Here is a 24140-nt window from a genome sequence, read left to right as displayed (position 1 = left end):
TTTATCTTATTTTTCTTTTTTTTTCTAGAAGAAGAACAAGAAAACTACAAATACATCCCCAACCCTCGGAACACGTGCTAGATACTCAAAGACTTACCATCAAATGTCCGATGGTACTGCTCATAATAGCGATTCTCGTGATGGAAACAATGATGATGATGATGTTATTTACTTGAATGTAGATTTCAGTGGTCCTGCAAGTTTGGAAGAAGATGGCGGTGCAATTAATCACGTGCAGGATCTTTTGGATGAACAAAATGATGTGAACATGGCTATGGCAGATAGTTCGGAAGCTGACTTGGAAGATGATTTGGAAGAATGGGAAGGATTTGGTGAGGATGTTGAAAAGGGTAGCGACCGACGCAGCAGCGATGATCATGTCGAAGAAAATGATAAAAGGAGCGCAGAAAGCGTGGAAAATACAAAGTCGAGTGTCAGAAAAGGATCGGGGGAACCAAGTCGCTATAGTCGAAACGACGTCAATGGTTGCAAAGATTCTGAAGGCTCTATAGTATTGGAAGAGTCTGATGGTGCAAGTCTGGATGAGAGCATTGGAGATGTCGAGGGGAATCTTATTCCACCGGCATCTCCAGAGGTTGTTGAAAAAACCAGACTGTTTCTTAAAAAACATGGAAGCGTGAGATTTCTTGAAACCTATCTACCTACAACTGCAACGGCAAGTGATATCGTAGGTCTTATATCCAAATTGGGGTTTGTGTTGAGGCAGCAGTCATATATGGAAGATGATAACAGAAACATTATGGAATATGTCAAGATATTACAGCATGCAATGACAAAAGTGAGTGCTGAAAGAGATCGACTACCAACTGCAAAGACTTTTGAAGATGCGTTGGATTTAATTCAAAAGAGTCACAAGATCTTGGTGATCACGGGGGCAGGGATTTCAACTAGTTTGGGTATACCTGATTTTCGATCCTCACAAGGTTTTTACTCTATGGTACAACATTTGGGACTAAGTGATCCACAGGAAGTATTTGACTTGCTCATTTTTAATTCTGATCCAAGCTTATTTTATTCCATAGCCCACATGGTGCTACCACCGGAAAACACATTTAGTCCGTTACATTCCTTCATTTATCTATTACAGCAAAAAGGGAAGCTATTGAGAAACTATACTCAAAATATTGATAATTTGGAGAGTTATGCCGGAATCGTACCTGAGAAGATGGTACAATGTCATGGGTCATTTGCTACTGCGACGTGTGTTACATGTCGAAACACCGTTGCTGGCGAAACTATTTTCAAAACCATAAGGCAAAAGGAAATTCCATATTGCCCTAGATGCGAGGCAAAGAAAAAGAGCATACTCAAGAAGAATGATGATTACTATTTTCCAGAGAGTTATGGAGTTTATAAGCCTGATATCACATTCTTTGGCGAAGCATTACCTTCGCGGTTCCATGATTTAATCAATACAGATATCTCCGAGTGTGACTTGTTAATCAGCATAGGTACGTCTTTAAAAGTGGCGCCTGTGGCAGATATCGTTGATAAAATTCCACAAAATATTCCTCAAATCTTGATCAATAGGGATCCAATTGACCATTGCAACTTCGATATCAGTCTCTTGGGGTATTGTGATGATGTTGCGGCTTTAATATCGCACCGTTTGGGTGATGATTGGAAATTACCTCACAAGGATTTTGATATAATCCGAGGTAAAGACGGTGAGAATTTGACAGTGCGATTGATCAATTCGCAGTTGCGAGAGTACAAAATCGAAAGCAATGATGCTGAGCAACGATCTAAGGAAGAACATATTGCTGAAGAGCACAACATGAATGTTTAAAAGGGTTCAGCTGGACTAATAAACCCTAATTTTGTTTCACACTTCTAATTTTCGTTATTAAATAAATATATTTATATCTCTCTCTTTCACACCTTTGAATGAATATATATATATATATATATACATAAGCCGAAAGGAAAATTGAAGTGGAAAGAATAAACAGCGGTAAGTTTCAATAAAAATAATTTAAGGCCATCCAGCGTAAATACATAAGGTATATAACGACAAAATGTCGTTTGTATAGAAATGCTTTATAGATATAATGTGTTATTTTCATAAAATAGTGGATCAAATGATTGATTTTTTTTTCTAGCACAATCTGGTAAATTATAAGATGTGATGCGCCATCTCGAAAACACCAAAATTTCCCGCGATTCGGGACTACAAATAGTTGTTGCAAGTTATCATCTCAAGAGTATAATAAAGAATACATAGTTTGGCGTGTTCCATTGGGGATATGTCTTTCTCAAAGTATTTAATGTTACTGGCTAGTCGAAAGGCAAACCCGGGAAGTTTATATAGAAGGTGTTTACACTGTTCCAGAATCACACTCAATTCAGGAAAACCTGAAGAATTAAAAACTTTAACGACAGAAGATTACGCCAGGGGATCAACAGGTTTACCTTTGCTTAATTTAAAAAGTTCAAACGACTTTAACAATACAAAAGAGGCCAATGATATTAGTAATGACGTGGATACTTTTAAACTAGATACAGAGAGGCAAGACACTGATGAGACAGAAATCATGAATTTTGACAAATTGACACAATTTATTCGAGATGCCTATAACAAGTCTGAAAAAACCGCAAACGCAAACGCAAATGCAAATTCAACAGCAAAATCAACAGCAAATACAACAGCAAATGCAGCAGCGGTAGCAGGGGTGAAATCCAGAGTAGATACAGATACATCCGGGACATTTGCAACTAATAGTACTGGAAGTGGTTCCAAGCAGTTAAATGTAAATTCATTGTTTGCGGAATATGAAGCACATTATACAAATTCTGATAGCCTGGCTTCTGCGCGAGGATACAAAGACAGCTTGCGAGTTCAAGGTACCACTCTGAAAGTTTATGAAGAGCTAGAAAGCCAAAGCAAGGATGCCTTAGGACCCACTCTCGATTTTATTGACAATGAGCTCAAAAATTCTTGCGAGGTGAACGAATACTATCTTAGTTTATTGAAGAATGCGAGCGTGCAGATTGATAAAGCTAGAGACAAACGAAATTTGAATGAACAGGTTTATCTTAGGCTGGTTCTTGCTTTGGATAGGAAACAGTGGAGCGACAAACATCAGGCAGTGGTTGATCAGATTGCCAAACAAAGCTTACTTTCACCCAAAGATCCTGTATTGAATGCCATTTCTCTTCCAATCATTACCAATCACATTTTCAAAATTTTGGGTTTCAGATTTTTTAATGGAGAGTTGTTAATGTCACTTTTCCATCTATTGAAAGAGAATGTCTATTTGCACACATTATGCTGCAATCAGGAAACATACAATCAAGTGCTAAAGATATGTTGGATCTATTATGGAAGTGTGGATCTCTTGCAGTTTGAAAAAGTCTTTGTCGAGATGAAATTCATGGGTTTCCCCGGAGATGTGTCTACTTGCAATATACTCAAAGTGGTAATTGATCAGTACAATGCTATGGCAAGAGGAAAATCCGTGCTCAACAAGTTTGGGGCGAGAGTTTTCACAAAGGACGACAATGCTAGAATTGATTTCTTCACTAGAGAATTTGAAGCACAAAGATTGAAGATTATAGAATCAAGGACATTAGACTCTACGGTAGCAAATACCAGAGCTAGATCGTTAGATTTTCTCCACGGAAATGATGTCAGGAAACAAACTTATACGTAGAATAAGAATACTTGTAGGATGTTAAAGTAATCTGTATATAATTTTTTTCCATACACCAATATATGTGTGTGTATATATATATATATATATATACGTATAGACAAATATATATTCTTAAGTGAGTATGTATATATATCTTTTTTATCTTTTTTTTTTTTTTTTTTCTTTCTCAGTATATTCATGTAAATCCGGTTAAAAAGAAAAGTAAAGTATGGCGGTACTAGAGGTCTTCAACTATAACCCTTATACACGACCTTGGATTGTTTATCTTCAAAAAAAAAAAACAGTGGAGACTATACTCTACTTTCCGTTTGCAAGTCTAGAAACTTAATCAACAAGTTCTTTGCGTTATTTTACAAACTTATTCAATTTGCTTCGAACAAGTTACTGAAATTATAATAACAAAAGATAATTTGTAATTTTTAACATCTTGTTTTCATATTTTGCTTAATTTTTAGAAAGAATCCTTTTTTTTTTATTTTTCGGCTATTGATATTAGAGCACCATGTCACAATTTGAATCGTTTCTCGAGAGCTATTCAGGGGGGAACTTTCCTCCAACAGATGCAACTGGCTTCAGTCACGACGAAAGGCAAGTAGGTAACAACACAATGAGTACTTTTAATAGCAACAGTAATAATGTTCACAACATCAATACCAATACCAATACCAATAATTATAACAATAACAATAACAATATGAATATTAAGCGCGAGGAGATTGACGAGTTTTTGAACAGTTCGGTTGATATCAAGCGACAGCTTTCTCAATCATTCGGAGGAGGAAGCGGAGGATCTACACACCATGGGGGTGTATCGAAACCCCAATCTCGGCGCAGCTCAGTTTACATCAAGTCCCAGGAAGGAAGCGATGCTGAAGATAATGAAGGTACCGAGGAAGACAAAGAACAGGGCAATGAAAGAAAGAGAAGGGATAATATCAATGACAAGATTCAAGAGTTATTGACACTAATACCCAGCGAATACTTTGCTACACCAGCGACAACTACAAACTCCGCAACGGGTAAGGACGAGTCCTTGATGAAGAAGGAAGCAAGTCCCAGCGCGGCTTCTCCCACTGATGACGATGTGAATAATACAGTAGCCAAAACCGGAACGAAGGATGGTAAACCGAACAAAGGGCAGATCTTGACGAAATCGGTTGAGTATCTACAAAACTTGCAGAATCTAATTGACGAGAATAATCGGAAGGAGGTAGAACTTATTATGAAATTGGAGACGCTCAAGTTGAAGAAACGAAACAATGGGAAAGTCCAGGATGGAGTTCCCATTAGGATAGGATACACCAGCGCGGAACGTGCCTTGGGGGAAATCGGCGTCGGTCCTTGCTCAGACGAATATTTCAAGAGTGTGCTTGTGAAAAGTGCCAACTCAAACAAATCTGGAAGGAAGAACAGCATTTGAGCAAAGCAAGAGCAAAAAGATGGGTTAAACCAAAAATTATTTCTTTTACGGGTAATCTTGACTTAAGTTAAGAAAATTTTTTTTAAGAAATGATGAAAGGATAAAACAATGGAAGGAAGAAAGGGAGGTAGAAAGGAAGGGGAAATATGATGATAACACAATAATTACTAATGCTAGAGAACCACGAAAGGAAAATCTACAACAACAACAACAACAACACAAAAACAATTACAAATCAAAAAACAACGTCTATATTTTAAAAAAAGAAATTATGATTTAAATGAATAGTGTCCTGTGTCCTGTGTCCTGTGTTCCGTGCCCCGTGTTCCAGAGCCTATTTCCTTGTGCTCTTTTATGTTTAAAAAATCATTCTTGTGGTTTCTTTATCCTTCCTAACCGTTCCAATGCATCTGCATTATCACGCAACATATATGCTGGTAAGTACCCATCGTTGTTTGGAAGTTTAAGTTTCGGATTCGGTACCGTTGTATCGATTCCACCTAGGCTCGTATAGCCCAAGTCATACAATTTACAGTACTCCACATCGGTTCCAATAAGAAAATCCCAAACTTCCGTATATTTCCAATCTAGAATAGGATGTATCCGCAAAAACTTTGGCCAGTCGTGGTCTGTGAATTGTTCTTCCTTAAGCGTACCGCCAAATGGATCGGAGTATCTGATACCCACAATCACAGATTTAATGTTAGTGTTGACCTCAGATAAGTAGTGCTCAAACCCTTGTTTCATAGAATCTTTTAATATAACGGGGTTCAAATAGTAGTATTCTGTAGATTGTTTGATGAAATCTGTTAACTGGGGAAAAGGCTTCTCGGCATTGACATACACGGAATCTAGTCTATAGTCAGCTGGAATAATTTCGTTGTCGTAAAAGTTGCCATTGTTGTGAGCGGTCAAGTACATTTTAAAGATCGTTGCCATCAAAAGAATTAACATCACGAGACAGTCTTTGCCCCCATTGTAAGAAATTGCGATTTCTTGAAGCCTAGAGTGGTTTGTTAGTATCATGCACGATATCACAGTTACACAATCATATTTGATTCACATCCAAATCCAAATCCACTTTCACTCCACTTTCACATCCACTTTCACTCCACTTTCACATCCACTTTCACATCCACTTTCACATCCACTTTCACTCCACTTTCACACGCTCTCCACTTTACTTCTTGTGTCATATACTACCAACACATAGTCGCCATTTTTTCTTCTCATAAAATACATACCCATGAAGATCAATAGAATTTTCTAGTCTTTGTATCGTTGCTTTCACTTTCTCCTTAACTGAATCCCTTAGTTTTGAGTCAAACATATAACCGGTGTGTCTACTTGGCACAAAGCCATGAGGTAGTTCATCAGTAAGGAAAGCCAGTACCAAGTTGTAGCATTCTTCACATCTCTTGAAAAAGCCTTGCTGTTGCGGGGTAATCTTCTGACTTGTCATATTTTGAATAGATATATGATTTCAATTATTCTTCTGACTGTGTCTCTTATGACTTTTAGTATGAGGGAAGTATAAGTCTGAAAAAAAAATGATTGAATAAAAAGAAGTGTTTGAATTAAACCCCCTGCACCAAAGATGTATATCGGAAATCAGGTTGAGTCGGTCGGAAAATTGGTTTGCGCTCAACAGTCGCAAATAGAGACTCAATTGTTTCGTATGATTTTCTACACACCTAAAAAAAAAATGGAAAAAATAAAAAATATTTGTGGGGAGGACGAAGAAGGAGGGGAAGGACAATACTTAGACTCCGCGCTCGGCTCTACAAATATTTTTCACCTCAGAAATTATTTGTATCGCTCCTTCGACAGAAGAGGTGTCAATGGACTTTTCTAGCAAAGAAAAATTTATTATTATTTAGACGTTACATCGTTGAGAAGCCGTTGGTTTCAGTCAATATGCAAAAGATTTAACTGAACTGAAGTATTTTGCTATTGTACCTAAATTTTTTTTTGGAGTCTTTATTTTATTTACATTATTAGTTTTGACTTTATTTCCATTCAATTTTTTTTTTCTTCAAAATCTTCTTCTTTCTTGAATTATCTATATTATTGATCTAGCTAAAACCACATATTTGAACAAAAAGAGAAAAAAAAGGAGGGGGAGGGGGGGGAAGGCAAAAGAAAGGATTCAAATCAAATACAAAGAAAAGGGGGACTATTTTTAACTAAAAAATTTGGCCATAGATTTTTTTTGCTTTTCCTTTCTTTCCTTTAAACGAGTCTTTACATCTTGCAACCCCTTTTTAATTGCTGCGTCATTCGGCTCCAAAGACAAAGCTTCTTCAAAATACTTTTGCGCCAGCTCTTCGTCCTTAGCCAAGAGGTATCCTGATGCTTTCCTGTACAAACCTTTAACCTTTGATTTATCATCAAGATCATCTGTCTCAAGTGCAGCGTTTGCGGTTCTAATGGCAGTTTTACCTTGCTTCAACTTTAATGCCACCAATGCCGCATTTAAATTACATGAAATTTTCAACTTGTTTCTTTGCAACAAGTCTGCTTCGCTCAAGTCATCGGGGAAATAGTCATCGATGTAACCAGATGCCTTGGAATATTTCTCTAAAGATTTCTCCAATTTTCCTTCCTTGAGAAGCTTAGTACCAATATCTTTCAATTTGCTAATGGCATCAAACACCGATTGTGGATTTTTCACATCAATATTGTCATTGTCTTGGAGAACTTCTTCGTAAACATCTCCGGTACCATCATCTGATCCAGAACCTGTTAATTGATAGTCTTTTGGCAATTGACCGCAATCGGTAATTTTCCATTCCTTCAAAGGCTTATCACCAGAATCTTTCTCACAACGCTCCATTTGGCGCACAATCGATTTACCTTGAATAACTTCACCAAACACGACATGCTTACCATTCAAATGTGGGGTGGGTACTGTGGTTATGAAAAATTGAGACCCATTGGTATTTGGACCTGCATTAGCCATCGACAAAAGGAATGGTCTGTCATGTAACTTTTCAAAGTTTTCGTCTTCAAATTTCTCCCCATAAATGGACTCACCACCAATTCCTGTCCCGTGAGTGAAATCACCACCTTGACACATAAAGTCTTTAATCACTCTGTGGAATATGGAGTCTTTATATGTCAATGGCTTTCCGGAAGTGGGAGAAACACCTTTTTCACCAGTGCATAGTTGTCTAAAATTTTCAGTGGTCTTGGGCACAATATCGTCGTATAATTTGAAAACGACACGGCCTTTTGGTTTCCCATCGTATGAAAGGTCAAAGTATACCAAACTATTTGTGTTTGCTGACATTAGACTTGAAAGTGTTTGTATTTGGTGTCAAGAAGAAAGACTTTAAATTGTGGATAGTTCTTTTCGGACCACCTATATACAAATGTAGATATACGGAAATATATATATATATATATATATATAAGTATGTATGTAAAACGTGTGTCAGTGTAATATATACTTGTGTAAAGTTATATGTTTCTTTATCGAGCGCATCGCTACCAAAGAACTTTCCAGAATGTGCCATGGAATAATATGATTTCATGTGCTGCTTACGTACTAAACCCAATCTATTAAAGGGGATAAGTGAAGAAGAGAATGGGACTAGATCGAAAAAAGTGATACTCTGGTTCGCTTCTCTACTTTCTCCTCTTTATATACATACATACAGGCGTGTGTATATATTTGTATATATTGGTATATATATGATATATTTGCATATGTGGGTTTTGTGTATTTGTGTATCGTTTGTTTTCAAACCTTGATACATACAAAACACTCAATATACTATTAGCTTTACATCACCCAGTATTCATGAGGAATTTCGTCATCTGAATCTGTATTCTCGCCTTCATCAACAAAAGCCTCTTCTTCATCTACTTCAGGATCTTCTTCAATATCATCAACCTCATCGACATCATCATCATCATCTTCTTCTTCAGCTTCCTCTTCTTGATCAAGAAGCATGCTATCATTATCCCCTTCATCCTCTGAGTTTATGGCTTCCCTTCTGCGCGACCGCTCGTAACGCGACTCGTCTTCTTCAGTAACCTCTTTCTCTCTACCGTTTCCAACACCGCCAGTACCTCCACCACTGCCAACACCTCCAATTCCATTGTTCAAATTATCCGGATTTAGATGTAGTTTCATCGCATTATTTTCAAACTTTTTGATACTTGTATCATTCTTATGCGTATCTAACTTCAACAAATAGCTTATCTGGAGGAAAGCCGTCCTTAGCTTTTCAAATGCTTCATTTTCCAGCACAATTTCCATCATATTATGAGAGAGACCATTCTTGTTAAATTTCAGTAAACGTTGTTCAGTAAAGTTATGTAATATATCAGTTATTGCATGCGTAAATCCATAGTCGTGAAGGTACTGAGCTCTGTCAAATACGGTCATTTCGTCCACAGCAGCAACAGCAGAGGCCGCAGCTTCTTTAGATTTATGAAATTCCAGATTTCTTCTCTCTAAAAGTCGCTGACGAGTAGGGTTGAATCCGTTTCTCTTATTTGCAATCGACTGATCTACAGTCTGATAAACTTCGTATATATCATAATCATTTGGATCATAGTACCCAACGGAAGATTTCCAAGTGAGATTACCAAGAATCCAACCAATAGATAGTTTGATAGAATTGAGGTTATTAGCCATGCGCAATAACTTAACATCAACTTTATTGTTACTACCCTTATTGCCATCATTGCCTTTGAATATTTGCTCAGCAGGTTGTTTTGGTAACTTGAATCTGAGGAATCGTAACCATACTCTCAAAATGTCATCACTAGGAAATAGCTCCTTCTCAAAATTTTCAACATTAGTGAACAAATGATCCTCGGTAAAATTTATGGCATTAATATACTTGACATAATCGTCATTGAGTAGTAACTCCGAAAGAATCGAATCATCAAACCAATCGGCCATATCTTTTGAGGATGGCAAGAATCCACGAACATTGACAAGACTTGCATAAACAAATTCATTCCAACCAAGCAACGACTGATGATGTGAAGCAAAATTCGTGCTATTAGTGTTTTCGCTTAATTGCTGTTGATTTATGGTATACTCCGTGGCGAATGATTTCTTTAATATTTCACACAAGGGAGGCGAGCCACCGGTAAAGTTACGCAATATCTCAAACGCAACAATCTTTTGTTGTATTCGAAGATACTGGATTTCAGATGCAGTATCTTCAAGATCATCACTCGATAATCCAAAAGATGCTTTCTCAAAAATGGAGCTTAGCGGAAGATAACTGATGGCTTCTTTCTTATTTTCGGCAGCTTCATTGAACATGAAATTCTTGATCACTTGTAATACTTTGAGTTGGACCACATTATTCTGACTAATTTCTTCAGCTGGCCACCTTTGAAAACTTTGCTCTGTATAGTATGAAGAGTTCAGGTATATTGTTGCCAAGCTTGACAAAAAATTTTCGTAACCAACAATCTTGTATCTAAAAGAACTGAAATCTAAAATTAGGTTGGCAAGCAACCCAATACACAACACTTTGTCCTCAACCATGCGCTGCTTAGTTTGTTTCGAACTAATATAATGTTTGTCATTATTACCACCAACGCTGTCGCTGTCGCCACTGCTGCTGCTGCTGCTGCTGTTGTTGTTGTTATTATTATTATTATTATTATTATTATTATTGTTGTTGTTGTTGATATTAAAGAGCATTTGTAGTTCCAGATCTATATTCTCAAAAAGATGAACAACCTCAAGTAAATCTGTAACAAATCCACCTGCAGCCATTTTCACATTGGTTTTCAGCACCAACGAGTCTGATTGAAACTGCAGATTTTCATCAATGTGACCCGTAATTAGTAAGACTTCTGAACTGATCGGTACCTTGCTCTCTGGTTCCGATAAAATGAAACTTTGAAAAGCATTGCATTCAACAAAAAAGGTGCGCATAGTGGAAACGGATCTTGAAATTGATCTGAGAAAGTAAAGACAATTGGTGTAAATGGGCGAGCACATAAGAGCACAAATGGCACCAAAGTTTTTTCCAAGCCATGTTAAATCCCTCTCTGGAAGCACACGATTTGATGAAGAGTTTTTAGTCAAAGACTTCAGAAGTAAATATGTCAAGTGCAATTGCTGGCAAAGAAAATGAAACGTATCAAATATTTCAAAGATGGTCTCAGGTAAATCGTGAGCATGAAATTGCAGGTAGCTAAAGATTTTATGGCGGCAATCTTCGCGATCACTCGTGATAACACTCAATAACAATAACGAGTCAGCTAACTCTTGCTCATGAACACCATTTTGGATGTTTGTAAAGTTCACCAAGAACTGACCATGCTTGGACTGCATTTTCAACTCCTTCAAATTTTTTAAAACCAGACTTTTTTTAAATGAAGATATTGACTTGTCGATGATTCTGTGATCCACATTTGTTTCAACAAGACGGTCTAATACTTTCAGACTACTTACTGATAAATCTGCTAAAATACGTGTAGCGGATTTTAATCCTATTGGCATTGTATGTCCTTTGTGAAAAATAAGCGCGGCACTACTTGGTCGATGCGTATCAACCCCGTTGAGTTTAGCAGATTCTATATGGTTAACCTCAAGACTAGAAATAATACTCGGAAGTATCTTTATTTGGTTTTTTAAAACTTGATTTGGGGATATAGAGTTCAGGTCTTTCCACTTATCCAATAGCATAACCAACAAGTTCAACACAGTCCATTTTACAGCATTTGAGTTTATTCTGAGAAACATTAGTAAAGTGAGGTAGACGTAAGGATGAATGTAAATGATGTTATTATTTGTATGCAAGTTCCCATTGGCGCTGCTGCTGCTGGAGCCGTTGCCGATGCCATTCTTTGTGTTATCTGTCGCTATATTGGCCTCGTTTCTGTCATTGCTCCAATTTATGGCAACTATTGGCAGGTAATCAGACGATTCATAATGCAGAAGGATCTGAACTACCCCTGTGATAACCTGAAGCAATAGTTCAAACGAGACTTGCGTGTCTATTTCCGTCGCATTCAATTCAAAAGTAGGTAGTGAATCTTCTTCAAAAATGGCTTTTTCACGCTCTCTATATTGATTCGCTTGACTCTTTTTCAAATGTGTATTAATTATGGCAATACAGTCAATATTTAAAATACTGATTAAAGCCATCAATACTACAAGTTTGGCATCCTTATTCACCGATGACTGCTCTTGGGCTTTTAAAGCCAAAGGTAACAACTGCAAGGCTTTTATGACAATCCGCGGTGAAATACCATTCATATTATCGTTGTCTCCATTGTTGCTGTTGCTGTTGTTGCTATGATTGTGGTCTGTCTCAATCAAGATAAGTGTGATAAATCTCCATATAACTTTTGCATCAAGGGGGTAATTTCTCAAGTTGTATAAGATCAAAAGAGTATCTAAAGAAGACTCCATTAATGAACAAATACGAGCTAAAATAGCATGATCTCTGAAGTTCACTTGAGTTGAGCTCCGTTTCTTCCCCAGTAGCAATTTAACTTGTTCTATACCACAAAAAAGTAAATCTATCAATGGGCTTATCGCATTCTCTATTTCTTTGATGGCTGGTGCTACAGAACTGTCACCTAATTCATCTACTTCGCTAATATGAAGGCAAAATATGTTGAGTATCACTGCTAGGTCAAAAAGTATTTCTAATAAACTGGAATCCTGTATTGTCTTATTTTCCTCAAAGTTCTTTACAGATTTGCTAAACGTTGCCACGAGAGTTTTTGTAAATGCTGAGTTCGTTGCTAGCTTGTGTTTGAGTTCATTGTTTCCTATAATATCCAGTCTTATTTTGATAAAGTCAAATAAACGCTCGTTGTTGCCCTCATCAGCCTCGTTCGTGACAATATCCATGGGCATACTGTTTGTTGCTATATTTATAGTTGTTGTGACTGTTATTGTTGTAGTTGAGGTTGTTGTTGTAGTTGAAGTTGAGGTTGTAGTTGAGGTTGAGGTTGAGGTTGAGGTTGTGGGTGTGTTTATAATTGTAGTTGCTATTGTGGCTGAGAACCAAGTGATGTTTAAATTTGGTTGTATTTTGACAGAAACTTAAGTTTGTTGCCCACACTTTGTGGCAGATAAAGAATGATAATGATAGCGAGTGAGAAACAAGGATATAAACGTCAAGAGAAATAGTACAAGAAATTAAAGGGGGTGCGGTTTACCTTCCATTCATTTTCTGTTCTCTACCCCTCAAGTTATCTCCCCAACAACATTTTCACGATCTTAAAGAAGTTTAAAGTAAGAAAAAAAAAACAGAAACACAACACGAAGACGCCAAAGTATAAGATTAGAGAAGTAAGATTTATTGGGTTCTGAAGCTCCTTGTGTCTGTATCGTTAAATATAATAGAACATTTATTAAAGCTTGGACTATTCAGAAAAAAAAGACAAAGACAACAACAACAACAAAATATAAATACAATAAAATGGGTCAACTGCTTAATGAACATTAAATCGACAGAATTGGGTAACATCTAATGCAATACTAAAACGTCCAAGTAATTTAAATTTTACTTCTCCAATGTTTTTGTGCTTCTGCAGCTGGTTTCCCGCGTTTTATATCTTCACTGACTCTTGTATCAGCTTCAACTCGCTTTGGAATGTATTCGAGAACTTCTGCAAGTTTATCGTTGTCTTCTAACTTAACAACACCATTCTTATCTGCAATTATGTAATCTCCGGGATTTATGGTCAAGATTTCTTCCCCGTCATTTGAAGCATCTTCGATACTTGCTACCTTGACTTGCAAGGGGACATTAACACCCACGACTTTGACCAATGGCCCTGGTGCACTTGTTCCCACACCATACGACCAAACAGGATACTTCAAGTCATTATGTTCATCCAAATCTCTAATGCGTCCTAAGATTACAGATCCATTTGCCTTTCTATATTGTGCACGTGTCGACATTAAGCCACCATAAAGGGCATTATTAACCTTGACATATGGTGCATTCACAGTCTGCAATTCCAATGGAAGTCCAATCATTACTATAGCATCTTCAGGAACTTCATCAATATATGCTTGTTTCACTGCTGGACGTGGGTCAGACTTTGGAGCGTAAAGAACTGTATATGCTTTGCCACACGCTGAGCTAGTTTCGTTGGGTACTGGTGATTGGTTGACCAAGTTTGGTATAAATCCACCATTTGCGATTCCGGCTTTATTCAAAGAGTCGGAGACATCACATGGTGTGAACCTCGAAAGGAACAGAACAACTTCTTTGGATGTCAATTGCTTTGCAGTGGATGGAATTGGTGGCATGTCGAATTGTATGTATCCAGTGGAAAAGTATGGAAAGAGACAATTTTTTTTAGGTCGTTCAAGTAAGGTTTGATGTGTTTGCTTTTTTTTTGGGTTTTTTTTTTGTTTGAAGAATATATTACTTGTGTCTAACCAAGTCTAGTCGAAGTATATGCGATACTAACTCCTGGCGTTCATTTTATTGTATGTGTATATATATATATATATATATGTATGTATGTGTGTACCTCAAAATTGACCCCGGATTTTTCCAATTTCTCCAATTTTTTTTTTATTATTTTTTTTTTTTTTCTTTTCATTTCTCTCTTCTTTCTTTTGCCAATCAGACAAATTACAACTACATGTTTAAAGCTTTTCTATTTCTTCTTTTTATTATTATTTTTTTGAAAAAAAAATCCATATTTAAAACTCTATTTACCATTCTACTGACTAATCATCTATGCTCAATCTCTTCTTGAGTTTGTCAAAAGTCTCTTTATTTACTCTTTCCGGTCCATCTGGTGCGCCATCCTCGATATCATCAGTCATTTTCCTCTCCTTCGGGACCTGAACCTTGTGTCCAACTTCATCTGGCTTTGTCTCATCCTCAACCGGAACCACATTCGTAGGAACACTATATATAGAGCCAAGTTCAGCTAAGAAGGTTGGTTTGAGTTGGTAGTCTCCAATAATGGTACCGTTATCAACTTTTGGATCCTTCAAGTCCCTCAAAATTGCCGTCAAAGTTTGCGGATGAACCATAGTTTTTTGCAATTCATGCTGCAGATTGTGTAGGTGATTAGCAGATTGACCCATTTGTGCCTTCACTTCCTTTTCACCCATATCATACTGAGCCTTTCTGGATCTTAACTGCCGCACAGCAAGAGCATTTAAATCGGACTTTGATAGTTTGTGTTCGTGTGTCTTGATTTGTTTACCCAACTTGTTAATAGAGTCAATAAAGCTTGGCTCGTAAGTTGAAGTTCCTAGCTCATGTGGATCGCCGCCGTCCTTACCTTCTGGTACTGTTTCTTGAGGTATTTGTTGCAGTTGCGGAAGTTGCACTTGTGGTGAGTTGAGTTTTTTATGCAAGTACGCAGGGTCAAAGGATGTTGAAGTGTTGGCACCAAATGCAGTTTCAGGCTGCTTGTCTTCAACATGTGTTGGTGCAGTGCCTTCAGAATTTGCTCCATTTAGAGGATATGATGTGTTAAGATGATGCAGTTCATTGCGAAGCAGTGATTGCGTTTGAGGTACTTGCTGCTGGTGCTGCTGCGGGTGCTGCTGGTGCTGATGAAGCAAGGGGTTTGCATTTGTACGATGGATTGGCTTTGTCAAGTTCTCTGATGCCGTCTTGGACAAAATCCTACCCGACTGTTTAGACGCAGAGGATCCCATGATGTGACTCGTAGTTTAATTAGAGCAAGGTGCTTCTGATGCTAAATATTTACTTTTCTTTTGCCTTTATATATATATATATATATGTATATATATATTTGCGTATATATATCTTTCAAACTTACTGCGCGGGAAGAAGAAGAAAAAAAAAAAATAAAAAACAAAGAAACAAATGGTAACTGCTGTGAATATAAGATCCATTTTTCATTAACAGAGATCGCTAGATATACTTTTTATCACATTTGAACATATACATATATATATACATATATGCGTAACTACGAGAGATCCAAGGTATATCAACTCTTGTCCTTTTTCTTCTTTTCCTTTTCCTTTTCCTTCTTATCTTTCTTGTCTTTTTTCTCTTTTTTCTCCTTCTTTTCTTTCTTTTCTTTTCTTTCCTTCTTGTCTTTCCTTGGTGAACCTTCGTCTTTGTCTACCTTAGCCCTTTTCAAGATTTTACCTTCCTCTATATCTCTACTCCTATCTTCTTCTTCTTCTTCTTCTTTTTCTTCTTTTTCATCATCTTCGTTTTTTTTTCTTTTCCCACTTTCTGCCATCAAACCGTAGTCTTTTTGACCATACCCTGTAGGAAAATGTCTCATTCTCAAACCTTCGATTTGCGGTACATCTTTTCGTGGCACAACCGCCTCTTCAAAGTTTATTTCAGGAATCTTTACTGTTTCTCGAATATTGTAGAATCTGGAAATCTTATACGATGTTGGCCTGAATGTATCGCTTTTGCCCGCTTTGAAGATTGTGTGCTTTTTATCTTCATCATCGTCACCGCTTGCAGCCTGTTTTCCAGCTGTGACTTCCTCACTTATTTCAAAAAGATGATCATTTACTTCAAAAGCTTCAGCTTTTTTGCTTTTCTTAAATGATATGGGCAAAGATTTCAATTTGTGAATTGGGAAGCCTTTAGGTGTTTTGATCAACCATACTTCTTTGTCGTTGTCTTTGATTTTTGGTAGTTTTTGTGAAGATGGTGTGCTAATTTTGGTGTAATGTTTTGGCGGCTGAAAAGACACGTCTTCGGTACCTGAATCCTCTAAATCAGAATCACCAACATATTCATTGGATTTATAGCTTGACTTGCCCATGGCTTGCAGTGTTGTAATTGTATTGAGTAATTCCAATGATGATGAGTAAAGCTAACTAAAGGCTAGAGGTATGCTATATCACTGGAGTTTGAAATCATCGTGCGAAGAGTTGATCAAAAAAAATTAGCCTGCACATAAAATTTGTATCAAGCGCTAGTATTGAACACTGTAAAGAGAAGAACAATCAAACACAAACAAACGAACGACAAAAAAAAAAACAACAGAAAGAGAAAAAGAAAAATGAAGGAAAGTAAATATAGGTCACCAGAATTGAGAACAACTCAACCTTGGTATAGAGACTGACATCTGGCGACTAGCTCATGAAAAAGAGATTGTCAATGGAAAGTTGTACCTTTTTATTTTTATCTTTATTTTTTTTGCTAAAGTGTACATCATTCCAAGATAAATAATTAGAATGCTCTGAAATTTTTTTTTCAATCAAGACACATTGAAAAACTAGTCCAGAATACCATTGCAGTTGAGACAAGTGTGAAAAGGGTTTGTTTCTACTTATTTTTTTTCTACTCTTTTCTTTTCCGTTATTTATCAAGAGAAATAAAAAGTTTAATCAAGTATATTAAACTATACGGGTATAACTATTATGTTACTATACATTTATAATATGTAACCTTCGAAAACTTGTTAAAAATTGGCAACGTGGAAGAATCTGAAAAGGACAATAATAAAAAAATTGAAATATGGCAAAACAAACAAACCAAACAAAAAAATAAAAATCAAACAGGGAAAGAATGGAAGAAACCAATCAAGTTATCAAACGATACAAGCAAGGAGTAGAACATGGGCTCTTTTTTTGTTCAATTACCAACCAAAAAGAGAGAACAACAAGTTGAACAATATTTGTTTCAAAATGCTTTCTCTCTTTTTCTCTGTTTCTCTCTCTTCTTTTTTTTTTTTTTTCGCAGCCGGAAGAGTGTAAGAAATAACCAACATATGCAAGACCATGTTCACCCAATTTTTTTTTTTCTTCAACAATTTCTTACTCTATATCATTAATGAGTCAAACTCACCAACTCAATGGTTAATAAATTCTCAATTGATTGTTGTTGCTCTTTTTTTTTTTTGTTTTTTTTTTTTACTTGAATAATCTCAATAATCTCTTGAAAATGCTCTCTCCGCTAAAGAGGTCGCCATTGTTAGTCTCTGGTGAGAATGAAACTGGAAGACTCAATTGCACCAACAACTTAACGTCGTAACCGGTTCCAACAGGACACTTGGTTTGGTTGGTTGGGTTGTGGTACAAGTCCCAGTCGCCGGTAGCATTGGCAGGGATAGTGCTGTTCTCCAAGGCCCTTCTAGCGAATCTGGATCTAGATTTGGAGGTGATGTTGCTAGCAGATCCTGAACTGTTTGAGGAAGAGTTGGAGTATGACAAAACTTCCGGACAAGCCAAAAAGTTGGTTGAGTTCAAGAAAGTTAACCATCCATTAGTGATACCGAAATGTTCACTTGCAGAGCCATTCTTGGTGGTGACTTCCAATTGGTGGGTCTTGTTGGAAACAACAACGTCGGTGATTGATGAGGAGTTTGAGCCATTGGTATTTGGCAAGTTCAAAATGTAACCCTTATCGGCTTCAATAGTACCGAAAAAGGCCTTGTCATCTGAACCCAATTTGATGGCAGTACCGTTGAACTTGACCAAGTGGGAATTGAATTTATCACCCTTGTGGATTGCAATCAATGAAAAGGTTGGCGATGAAGGCGCAAAGTATCTTTTGGCCAATGGAGCAGCCTCAACTTGTAAAAGCAAGCAGTAGACTGCCAACAACAAAGTAGAAATGAATTGCATTGTGATTTTGAAATCTGATTTAGAAAAATTTAAAGATGTAACTTCGTATTGCAACTATAACTAGTGGTTGGAATAAAGAAGAGAAACAAAAAAAGGAAAAGAAAAAGAAAAAGGAAAAGAAAATTACAATGAAAGAAGTTGCAAAATTACATTTAGAGAGATTGAAGCAAATATTTATACACATTTGGTTTCGGATGTATAGGGGAACAATAAATTGTGGTTGACGGTATCTTCGAGTAGCAATCAAGATGCAATTCAGTTTCGGGGGATACCACATCGCCCCGATTTGTATACTTTCCGAACCTACTACAACCCAAGTTTATGGTGGTTAGACAATTATTGAAGAATTTCAAAAAAAAAAAAAAAAATAAAGAAAAAAAAGCCGAATGGCAATGTTAAAAAAAAAAGTTAAAAAATTAAAAAATAAAATAAAAAAGAATTGCATAATGCTTATAGTTTTACACCATTAAGCGGTCCAGTTGCTGATGCTAGTACTACTGCTAGTGTCACTACTGTTGTTACTGTTACTGTTGCTGCTCCTTTTTTTTTTTCTTTTTCGTCTTCCAAACTATGTTTATGTACATATATAGATTATTTCATATTTCTATCTATGTGTGTAAACATAAATTGTACAAATGTTTTTTATATGCTGCTTTGGTACTTTTCGATTAGGTAAGCGAGATTTGTGTCATCGAAATGCACGATTTCTCATCCGAAGTTGGCGATGGGGGGAAGTAGATACCACCACTAAGCAAAAGAAAATAGAGAAGAACAAATAAAACACACCCACAAACACACCCACACACATGTATATCGAAGATTACCCTTTAACCCCCCTACCCCCACCCATGTGCTCTACCTCAGCAACGCTAAAGAGCAAAGTTAGAGAAACTGACCTTGTTCGTTTCTCAGTGGTAGCCGTAGCAACTAGTCATTGCAAGGTGAAAAAGAATTTTAGTTGCATTTGCTACTCGGTTAGAGCAGCTTATATTTGGGTACCAGTGTATATGAGGTGTATTATTCCTCGTCTTCTTCTTCCGACTTTAATAAAGCAATAGAAGCTTTTCGAGGAATCGATGCTTTTGTAAAGCCTAATGAAAAAAATCACAAAGAAAATGAAAATGAATTGTAAAAAAAAAATTGAAGTGGAATGAAAAATTCCCTCACAACAATGCTAACTAAACTAAAAGGCAAAACCCAAAACCAGACCTTCGCCTTGCTCAACAATATAGAAAGCACCCTTTTTTTTGTTTATTTTTTTTTTTTTTTACAATGAAAAATAACAGGAATAGGAAATGTTGAATAGCGAAGTTTAGAAGAAATTTAGGGGTACATAGTTGATATCAGGCGAATAAGACAACAATCAAAAACATTACACAAGTAGTTTGTCATTTTCTCAATTAGTGTACATCTCATCCCTAATAGGATAATTAATTGCTATCACAGTTTTAACTCATTCTACTTTCTATTTCCATTTCCATTTCCACTGGCGACTTCCTTCTTGAACGATCCAAATTGAAAATAGTCTTGACAATATAAAAAGTGAAATATAACATTTTTTTTTTCCAAAGCAATGTGATTTATGGTTATGAGTCTGGAAAAGGTTATACCAAGACTGAAGCCAATGGGTTTGTTAAAAGTTTAGATTGAAGAAAACCAATTCCAAAATAAAATAAAATAAAAAAATGAATGTAAAAGTAAAAGTAAAAGTAAAAGTCAGAAAAAAGAAGAATTTATAACCGACTTTGTTAGGCGCTAAGCTTAGGACCGAATCAAAGGCAGCAACTATAGCGTAGGAAGTTTACACTCTCTTTACAGACCATACGCCCCTATCCCCCATCCCCCATCCCCCTCCGAACCACATTTTTCTTACCCCAACGACATGTGATTGTTCATTAGCAGAAATTTCGAAATCTTTCGATATCTCTTCAGATTGTTGTATATTGCTTCGTTAAAAAAAAGAACTAGAGAAAAATAAAAAACCCCAATATCGGGGCCTAGTATGGAATGGTTGGGTATCTTTCTAGTAGCTATCAGGTCTAGACCATGGCGACTTCGGCTGAGATTACACATACTATACAAATAAAAGACAAAGCATATACCCTGCCAATATATCGAAAAGAAAAAAGAGAACAAAAAAATAAAATACACACACAACTTTATTATTCGCAATTTGATTACGATAGCAACAAAGAGATGGAAACTTAAAATTTTAAAAAAAAAAGTAAAAAAGAAGAAGAAACAGTAAGCAGATGTAAACCTGTTCCACTACTCCGCCTATTACTCTCTCTGTGAATAATTTAATTTTCAATTTTTCCAATTTTTTCAACCTTCTGTTTTCCTCTTCCAAAAGTTCTATGATATCATGAGCTATTACAAAGTCGTGTACATTGACTAACCAAGTAGTGTACTTGAAGAATACCAAACCAAAGAAACATGAAGAAGAAAAAAAATATAAAACGTTTTTCTTTTGTCAATTTGTTGCACAATTAATGATATGACGTCATTTCAAACAAAATAATTAAACAAAAAAAAAACCACCAAAAAAAAAGAGAAGAGTGAGAGAAAGATAAGTAGCAAGCACGTGATAAAGATAAACATGTGCACGTGATCAAAAGAATTTTGGTAGAGTTTATGTTGCTTCCAATATTTTTTTATTCTTTTGTATTTTCGCGTTTCTTTCCGATATTCCTCTATTCCTAACAATTTATTTTCATTGGTTCGGCCGAGGTCTTTAATCTATACCGTGAGTTTATATCACAAATAAAGCTTTGTACGAAAGTTTTAGATCCAACCGATATTGAAGAACACAAATTAAAGAACCGGTTCCGAGTCCCATAATTGCGACACAAACGAGAGGACCTAGGAACGTAGATACTATAGTCAATTTTAAACTCTATAACTGATATTAAATTACAATGAATGAACAAAGAGAAGACAAAGACAAAAACAAAAGCAAAAACAGAAAAAAAAAAGGAGAGCCAATTTTTCATAAACTAATACAGCGCAGGAAATACTGCAAATTCAACCGCTAGTGAAGAAATAATTTATAATAATAAAATGTACTTCTGTGGATAAAAATGGAGATAAGAAGGGTGTATGTTAATCAAAGAAGAAGAAGAAGAGCAAAAAGATCAGTAAACTATCCCAACGCGGTGTGGGATGGAATAACCAAAGAGACAGAAAAAAAAAAAGAAATCACAAACTAAACAGAGAATGTGTAATTGTTTGTTTATCAATTTATTTTTCATTCGTTGTTTTTTTTGTTCTACATTGTCAAGGATATTCCTTTCTTTTCTTTTTTTCTTTTCTTTAAATAAATGTACAAGATGAAATATTGTAACAAGTAGTAATAGTGTAATCACGCTTACAATTCGACACCTGGTGGACAGTTCAAAGCCTTCTTCAATGAACCGTAGATGGTGAATTGCAATGAGGTCAAGGTACCAACCATAACCAATCTTGTTGGCAAACCAGCGAATGAACCCTTGAATCCCAATTGCTTGGCCAATTGACCCAACAAACCAATGGTGGATTGACCTGGAGCCTTCTTGGTCTTGTTCACCTTGGACAACAAAGTGTCAGCTGGTTGAGAGACAATGGCAGCAGCACAACCGGCAATGATACCAGCACCCAAGTTAACAGCGGTTTGAGCACCGTTGGACAATTGGTTCTTTGGGGTTGGGATAGCAGTGTAGATGGCTTCGGCAGCTCTTTCAAAGACCAAAAACTTAGCAATGTTGTATGGAATTTGCTTGAACAAGATTGGTGTGAAACCATTGTAGAATGAACCAATACCTTCTTCCTTAGCGATTCTTGAGAAACCACCAATCAAACCATTGGCAAAAGTTGGTTGGGAAACCAATCTGATTCTGGTAGCTTCCAAAGGACACAAAGCAATATCAGCAAAGAATTCAGCCAAAGCAGATGAACCAATGTAGATGGAGTTCTTGTATTGTTTAGCAGTGTCGTAACCCAAGAAGCCAATAAATTGTTTCTTAAAGAATTCGTAACCACCAAATTTGAAAGCACCTTGCATGGAGTAACCCAAGACAGTTGGGCCCAAACCGGTCAACAAAGCACCAACACCCTCAGTTTTGATGATTTGCTTGAATGAACCAACCATACCCTTGTTGTAAACTTGTGGGTCTAATTGGATTCTGGTCTTGACGACATCAATTGGTGTCATAGCACCGTGGGTAAGACCACATCCCATAGCACCAGCTAAAGCAAACTTAGCATAGTCGGTGGCGGTATATTCAGGAACCTTTGGCACAGAAACGGCAGACATTATGAGTTTATGAATAGATTGGATGAACCTGTACTCGTTGGATGGAGAAAGAAAGAGAAAGAAAGAGGAAGAAAAAGGAAGAAAAAGAAAGAGAAGGGAAGGAAAGAAAGAAAGAAGGAAGAAAAAAAAAAAAGAGGGCGAATAGTCAGAACGTCAATGATTATAAATTTTTTTTTTCCCTCTTTTTTTTTTTTTCAGAGGAGAAAGACAATGCTCGCAGGAAAACGTTGTTGATTTCCCAATCTCTTTTATTTGTGTCTTTTAATTTTATTTTATTTAATTTTTTTATTTTAATTTTTGTATTTAATTTTCCTCTCTCTCTATGTAGTTCAAAACGCAATAAATATGTGAATTTCTTTTGTTACACAATTATCTCAAGTAGATTCACTAATATTGAACCGTACATAGATATAAATGTAGATGTAGATAAAGGGCTTTCGAGTATTTTCGGTGCACATATCCACGGTAATGACAAGCACACCCACTGGTCGATATAATAATATATAAAAAAAACAACAAAGAGACAAGTCATTGGTTGTACTAGAAGACGTTGCTCAGAGTGTTACAAAGAAAATTACTTCTGCATCAAGCAAAGGTCTTTCAGATATGTATGTATGGTATATTTGGTACAAGCAAGTGTGCGTGTAGTTCCCAAAACCCTTGGCGTGGGAAACGTGGAATTTTCGACCCGGCTGCAAATCGAAATTCGCTTTTATTGATATCTCGTTCCGTTCTGTTCTGTTCTGTTTTGTTCCGTTCTGTTTCGTTTCGTTTTGTTTCGTTTTGTTTCGTTTTGTTTCGTTTCGTTTCATTTCTTTTTTCTGTTTTCTTTTTTCAATTGTGTTTCACCGTGTTTTACCATAGCACATTGTAGTATTTATTATTTAAATTATTTTCCTTTGTGCGCATTTACTTTTTGCGCATTGTGATTGGCTACCGCGTCATTAGCATTTAAATAAAAGTTCCCACAACTTTTCAAATTCCTATTATACTGTTTTTTTCTTTTTTCTTTTTTTTTTTTTTGAGGGGAAGGACTTATTTTCTTTGTCAGTTCATACTTCAATACCACGATTCCTGCAACATACTTGGTTGTTGGTTAGTTTAAATATGTTTTGATATTTTCCCTTTTTTTTTTTGCAGCTGCTGTCTTCCAACTTTAAAATATAATCAATTTCGTAGTAAATGTTAGCCTAAGAATTAATCTTG

At 36.3% G+C, this 24140-nt stretch overlaps 11 protein-coding genes across 11 annotated transcripts; 3 read left to right on the top strand and 8 right to left on the bottom strand. All coding sequences in view use genetic code 12, as the record gives it.

Annotated features, from left to right (window-relative positions):
- Positions 1–103: 103 nt before the first annotated feature.
- Positions 104–1810, top strand: SIR2 (NAD-dependent histone deacetylase sir2; the record flags this gene model as incomplete). The annotated part of the gene is made up of 1 exon (XM_001527894.2): positions 104–1810. One exon carries the CDS (start codon positions 104–106, stop codon positions 1808–1810), a length of 1707 nt encoding a protein of 568 aa, XP_001527944.2.
- Positions 1811–2288: 478 nt separating this feature from the next.
- On the top strand, positions 2289–3674 carry PVL30_000452 (uncharacterized protein; the record flags this gene model as incomplete). The annotated part of the gene is made up of 1 exon (XM_001527893.2): positions 2289–3674. One exon carries the CDS (start codon positions 2289–2291, stop codon positions 3672–3674), a length of 1386 nt encoding a protein of 461 aa, XP_001527943.2.
- Positions 3675–4179: 505 nt separating this feature from the next.
- RTG1 (retrograde regulation protein 1) lies at positions 4180–5097 on the top strand (the record flags this gene model as incomplete). Its single annotated transcript, XM_001527892.1, has 1 exon — positions 4180–5097. One exon carries the CDS (start codon positions 4180–4182, stop codon positions 5095–5097), a length of 918 nt encoding a protein of 305 aa, XP_001527942.1.
- A 366-nt stretch (positions 5098–5463) lies between these two features.
- FAD1 (3'-phosphoadenosine 5'-phosphosulfate sulfotransferase) lies at positions 5464–6559 on the bottom strand (the record flags this gene model as incomplete). The annotated part of the gene is made up of 2 exons (XM_001527891.2): positions 5464–6100; positions 6342–6559. The coding sequence occupies 2 exons, from the start codon at positions 6557–6559 to the stop codon at positions 5464–5466; spliced, it is 855 nt and encodes a 284-aa protein (XP_001527941.2).
- Positions 6560–7279: 720 nt separating this feature from the next.
- CPR6 (peptidyl-prolyl cis-trans isomerase cpr6) lies at positions 7280–8389 on the bottom strand (the record flags this gene model as incomplete). The annotated part of the gene is made up of 1 exon (XM_001527890.1): positions 7280–8389. One exon carries the CDS (start codon positions 8387–8389, stop codon positions 7280–7282), a length of 1110 nt encoding a protein of 369 aa, XP_001527940.2.
- Positions 8390–8884: 495 nt separating this feature from the next.
- On the bottom strand, positions 8885–12949 carry PVL30_000448 (uncharacterized protein; the record flags this gene model as incomplete). Its single annotated transcript, XM_001527889.1, has 1 exon — positions 8885–12949. One exon carries the CDS (start codon positions 12947–12949, stop codon positions 8885–8887), a length of 4065 nt encoding a protein of 1354 aa, XP_001527939.2.
- Positions 12950–13594: 645 nt separating this feature from the next.
- PVL30_000447 (uncharacterized protein) lies at positions 13595–14356 on the bottom strand (the record flags this gene model as incomplete). Its single annotated transcript, XM_001527888.1, has 1 exon — positions 13595–14356. One exon carries the CDS (start codon positions 14354–14356, stop codon positions 13595–13597), a length of 762 nt encoding a protein of 253 aa, XP_001527938.2.
- Positions 14357–14785: 429 nt separating this feature from the next.
- On the bottom strand, positions 14786–15733 carry PVL30_000446 (uncharacterized protein; the record flags this gene model as incomplete). Its single annotated transcript, XM_001527887.1, has 1 exon — positions 14786–15733. The coding sequence occupies one exon, from the start codon at positions 15731–15733 to the stop codon at positions 14786–14788; it is 948 nt and encodes a 315-aa protein (XP_001527937.2).
- Positions 15734–16032: 299 nt separating this feature from the next.
- On the bottom strand, positions 16033–16836 carry RPA34 (DNA-directed RNA polymerase I subunit; the record flags this gene model as incomplete). The annotated part of the gene is made up of 1 exon (XM_001527886.1): positions 16033–16836. One exon carries the CDS (start codon positions 16834–16836, stop codon positions 16033–16035), a length of 804 nt encoding a protein of 267 aa, XP_001527936.1.
- A 1093-nt stretch (positions 16837–17929) lies between these two features.
- Positions 17930–18643, bottom strand: PVL30_000444 (uncharacterized protein; the record flags this gene model as incomplete). Its single annotated transcript, XM_001527885.1, has 1 exon — positions 17930–18643. The coding sequence occupies one exon, from the start codon at positions 18641–18643 to the stop codon at positions 17930–17932; it is 714 nt and encodes a 237-aa protein (XP_001527935.1).
- A 3367-nt stretch (positions 18644–22010) lies between these two features.
- MIR1 (mitochondrial phosphate carrier protein) lies at positions 22011–22934 on the bottom strand (the record flags this gene model as incomplete). Its single annotated transcript, XM_001527884.1, has 1 exon — positions 22011–22934. One exon carries the CDS (start codon positions 22932–22934, stop codon positions 22011–22013), a length of 924 nt encoding a protein of 307 aa, XP_001527934.1.
- Positions 22935–24140: the final 1206 nt, after the last annotated feature.

Source organism: Lodderomyces elongisporus, chromosome 1 (assembly GCF_030384665.1).
Source record: "Lodderomyces elongisporus chromosome 1, complete sequence".
NCBI classification, from domain to species: Eukaryota; Fungi; Ascomycota; class Pichiomycetes; order Serinales; family Debaryomycetaceae; genus Lodderomyces; species Lodderomyces elongisporus.
Note: the sequence above shows the minus strand (reverse complement) of the source record. Positions and strands in the feature narration are given on the sequence as shown.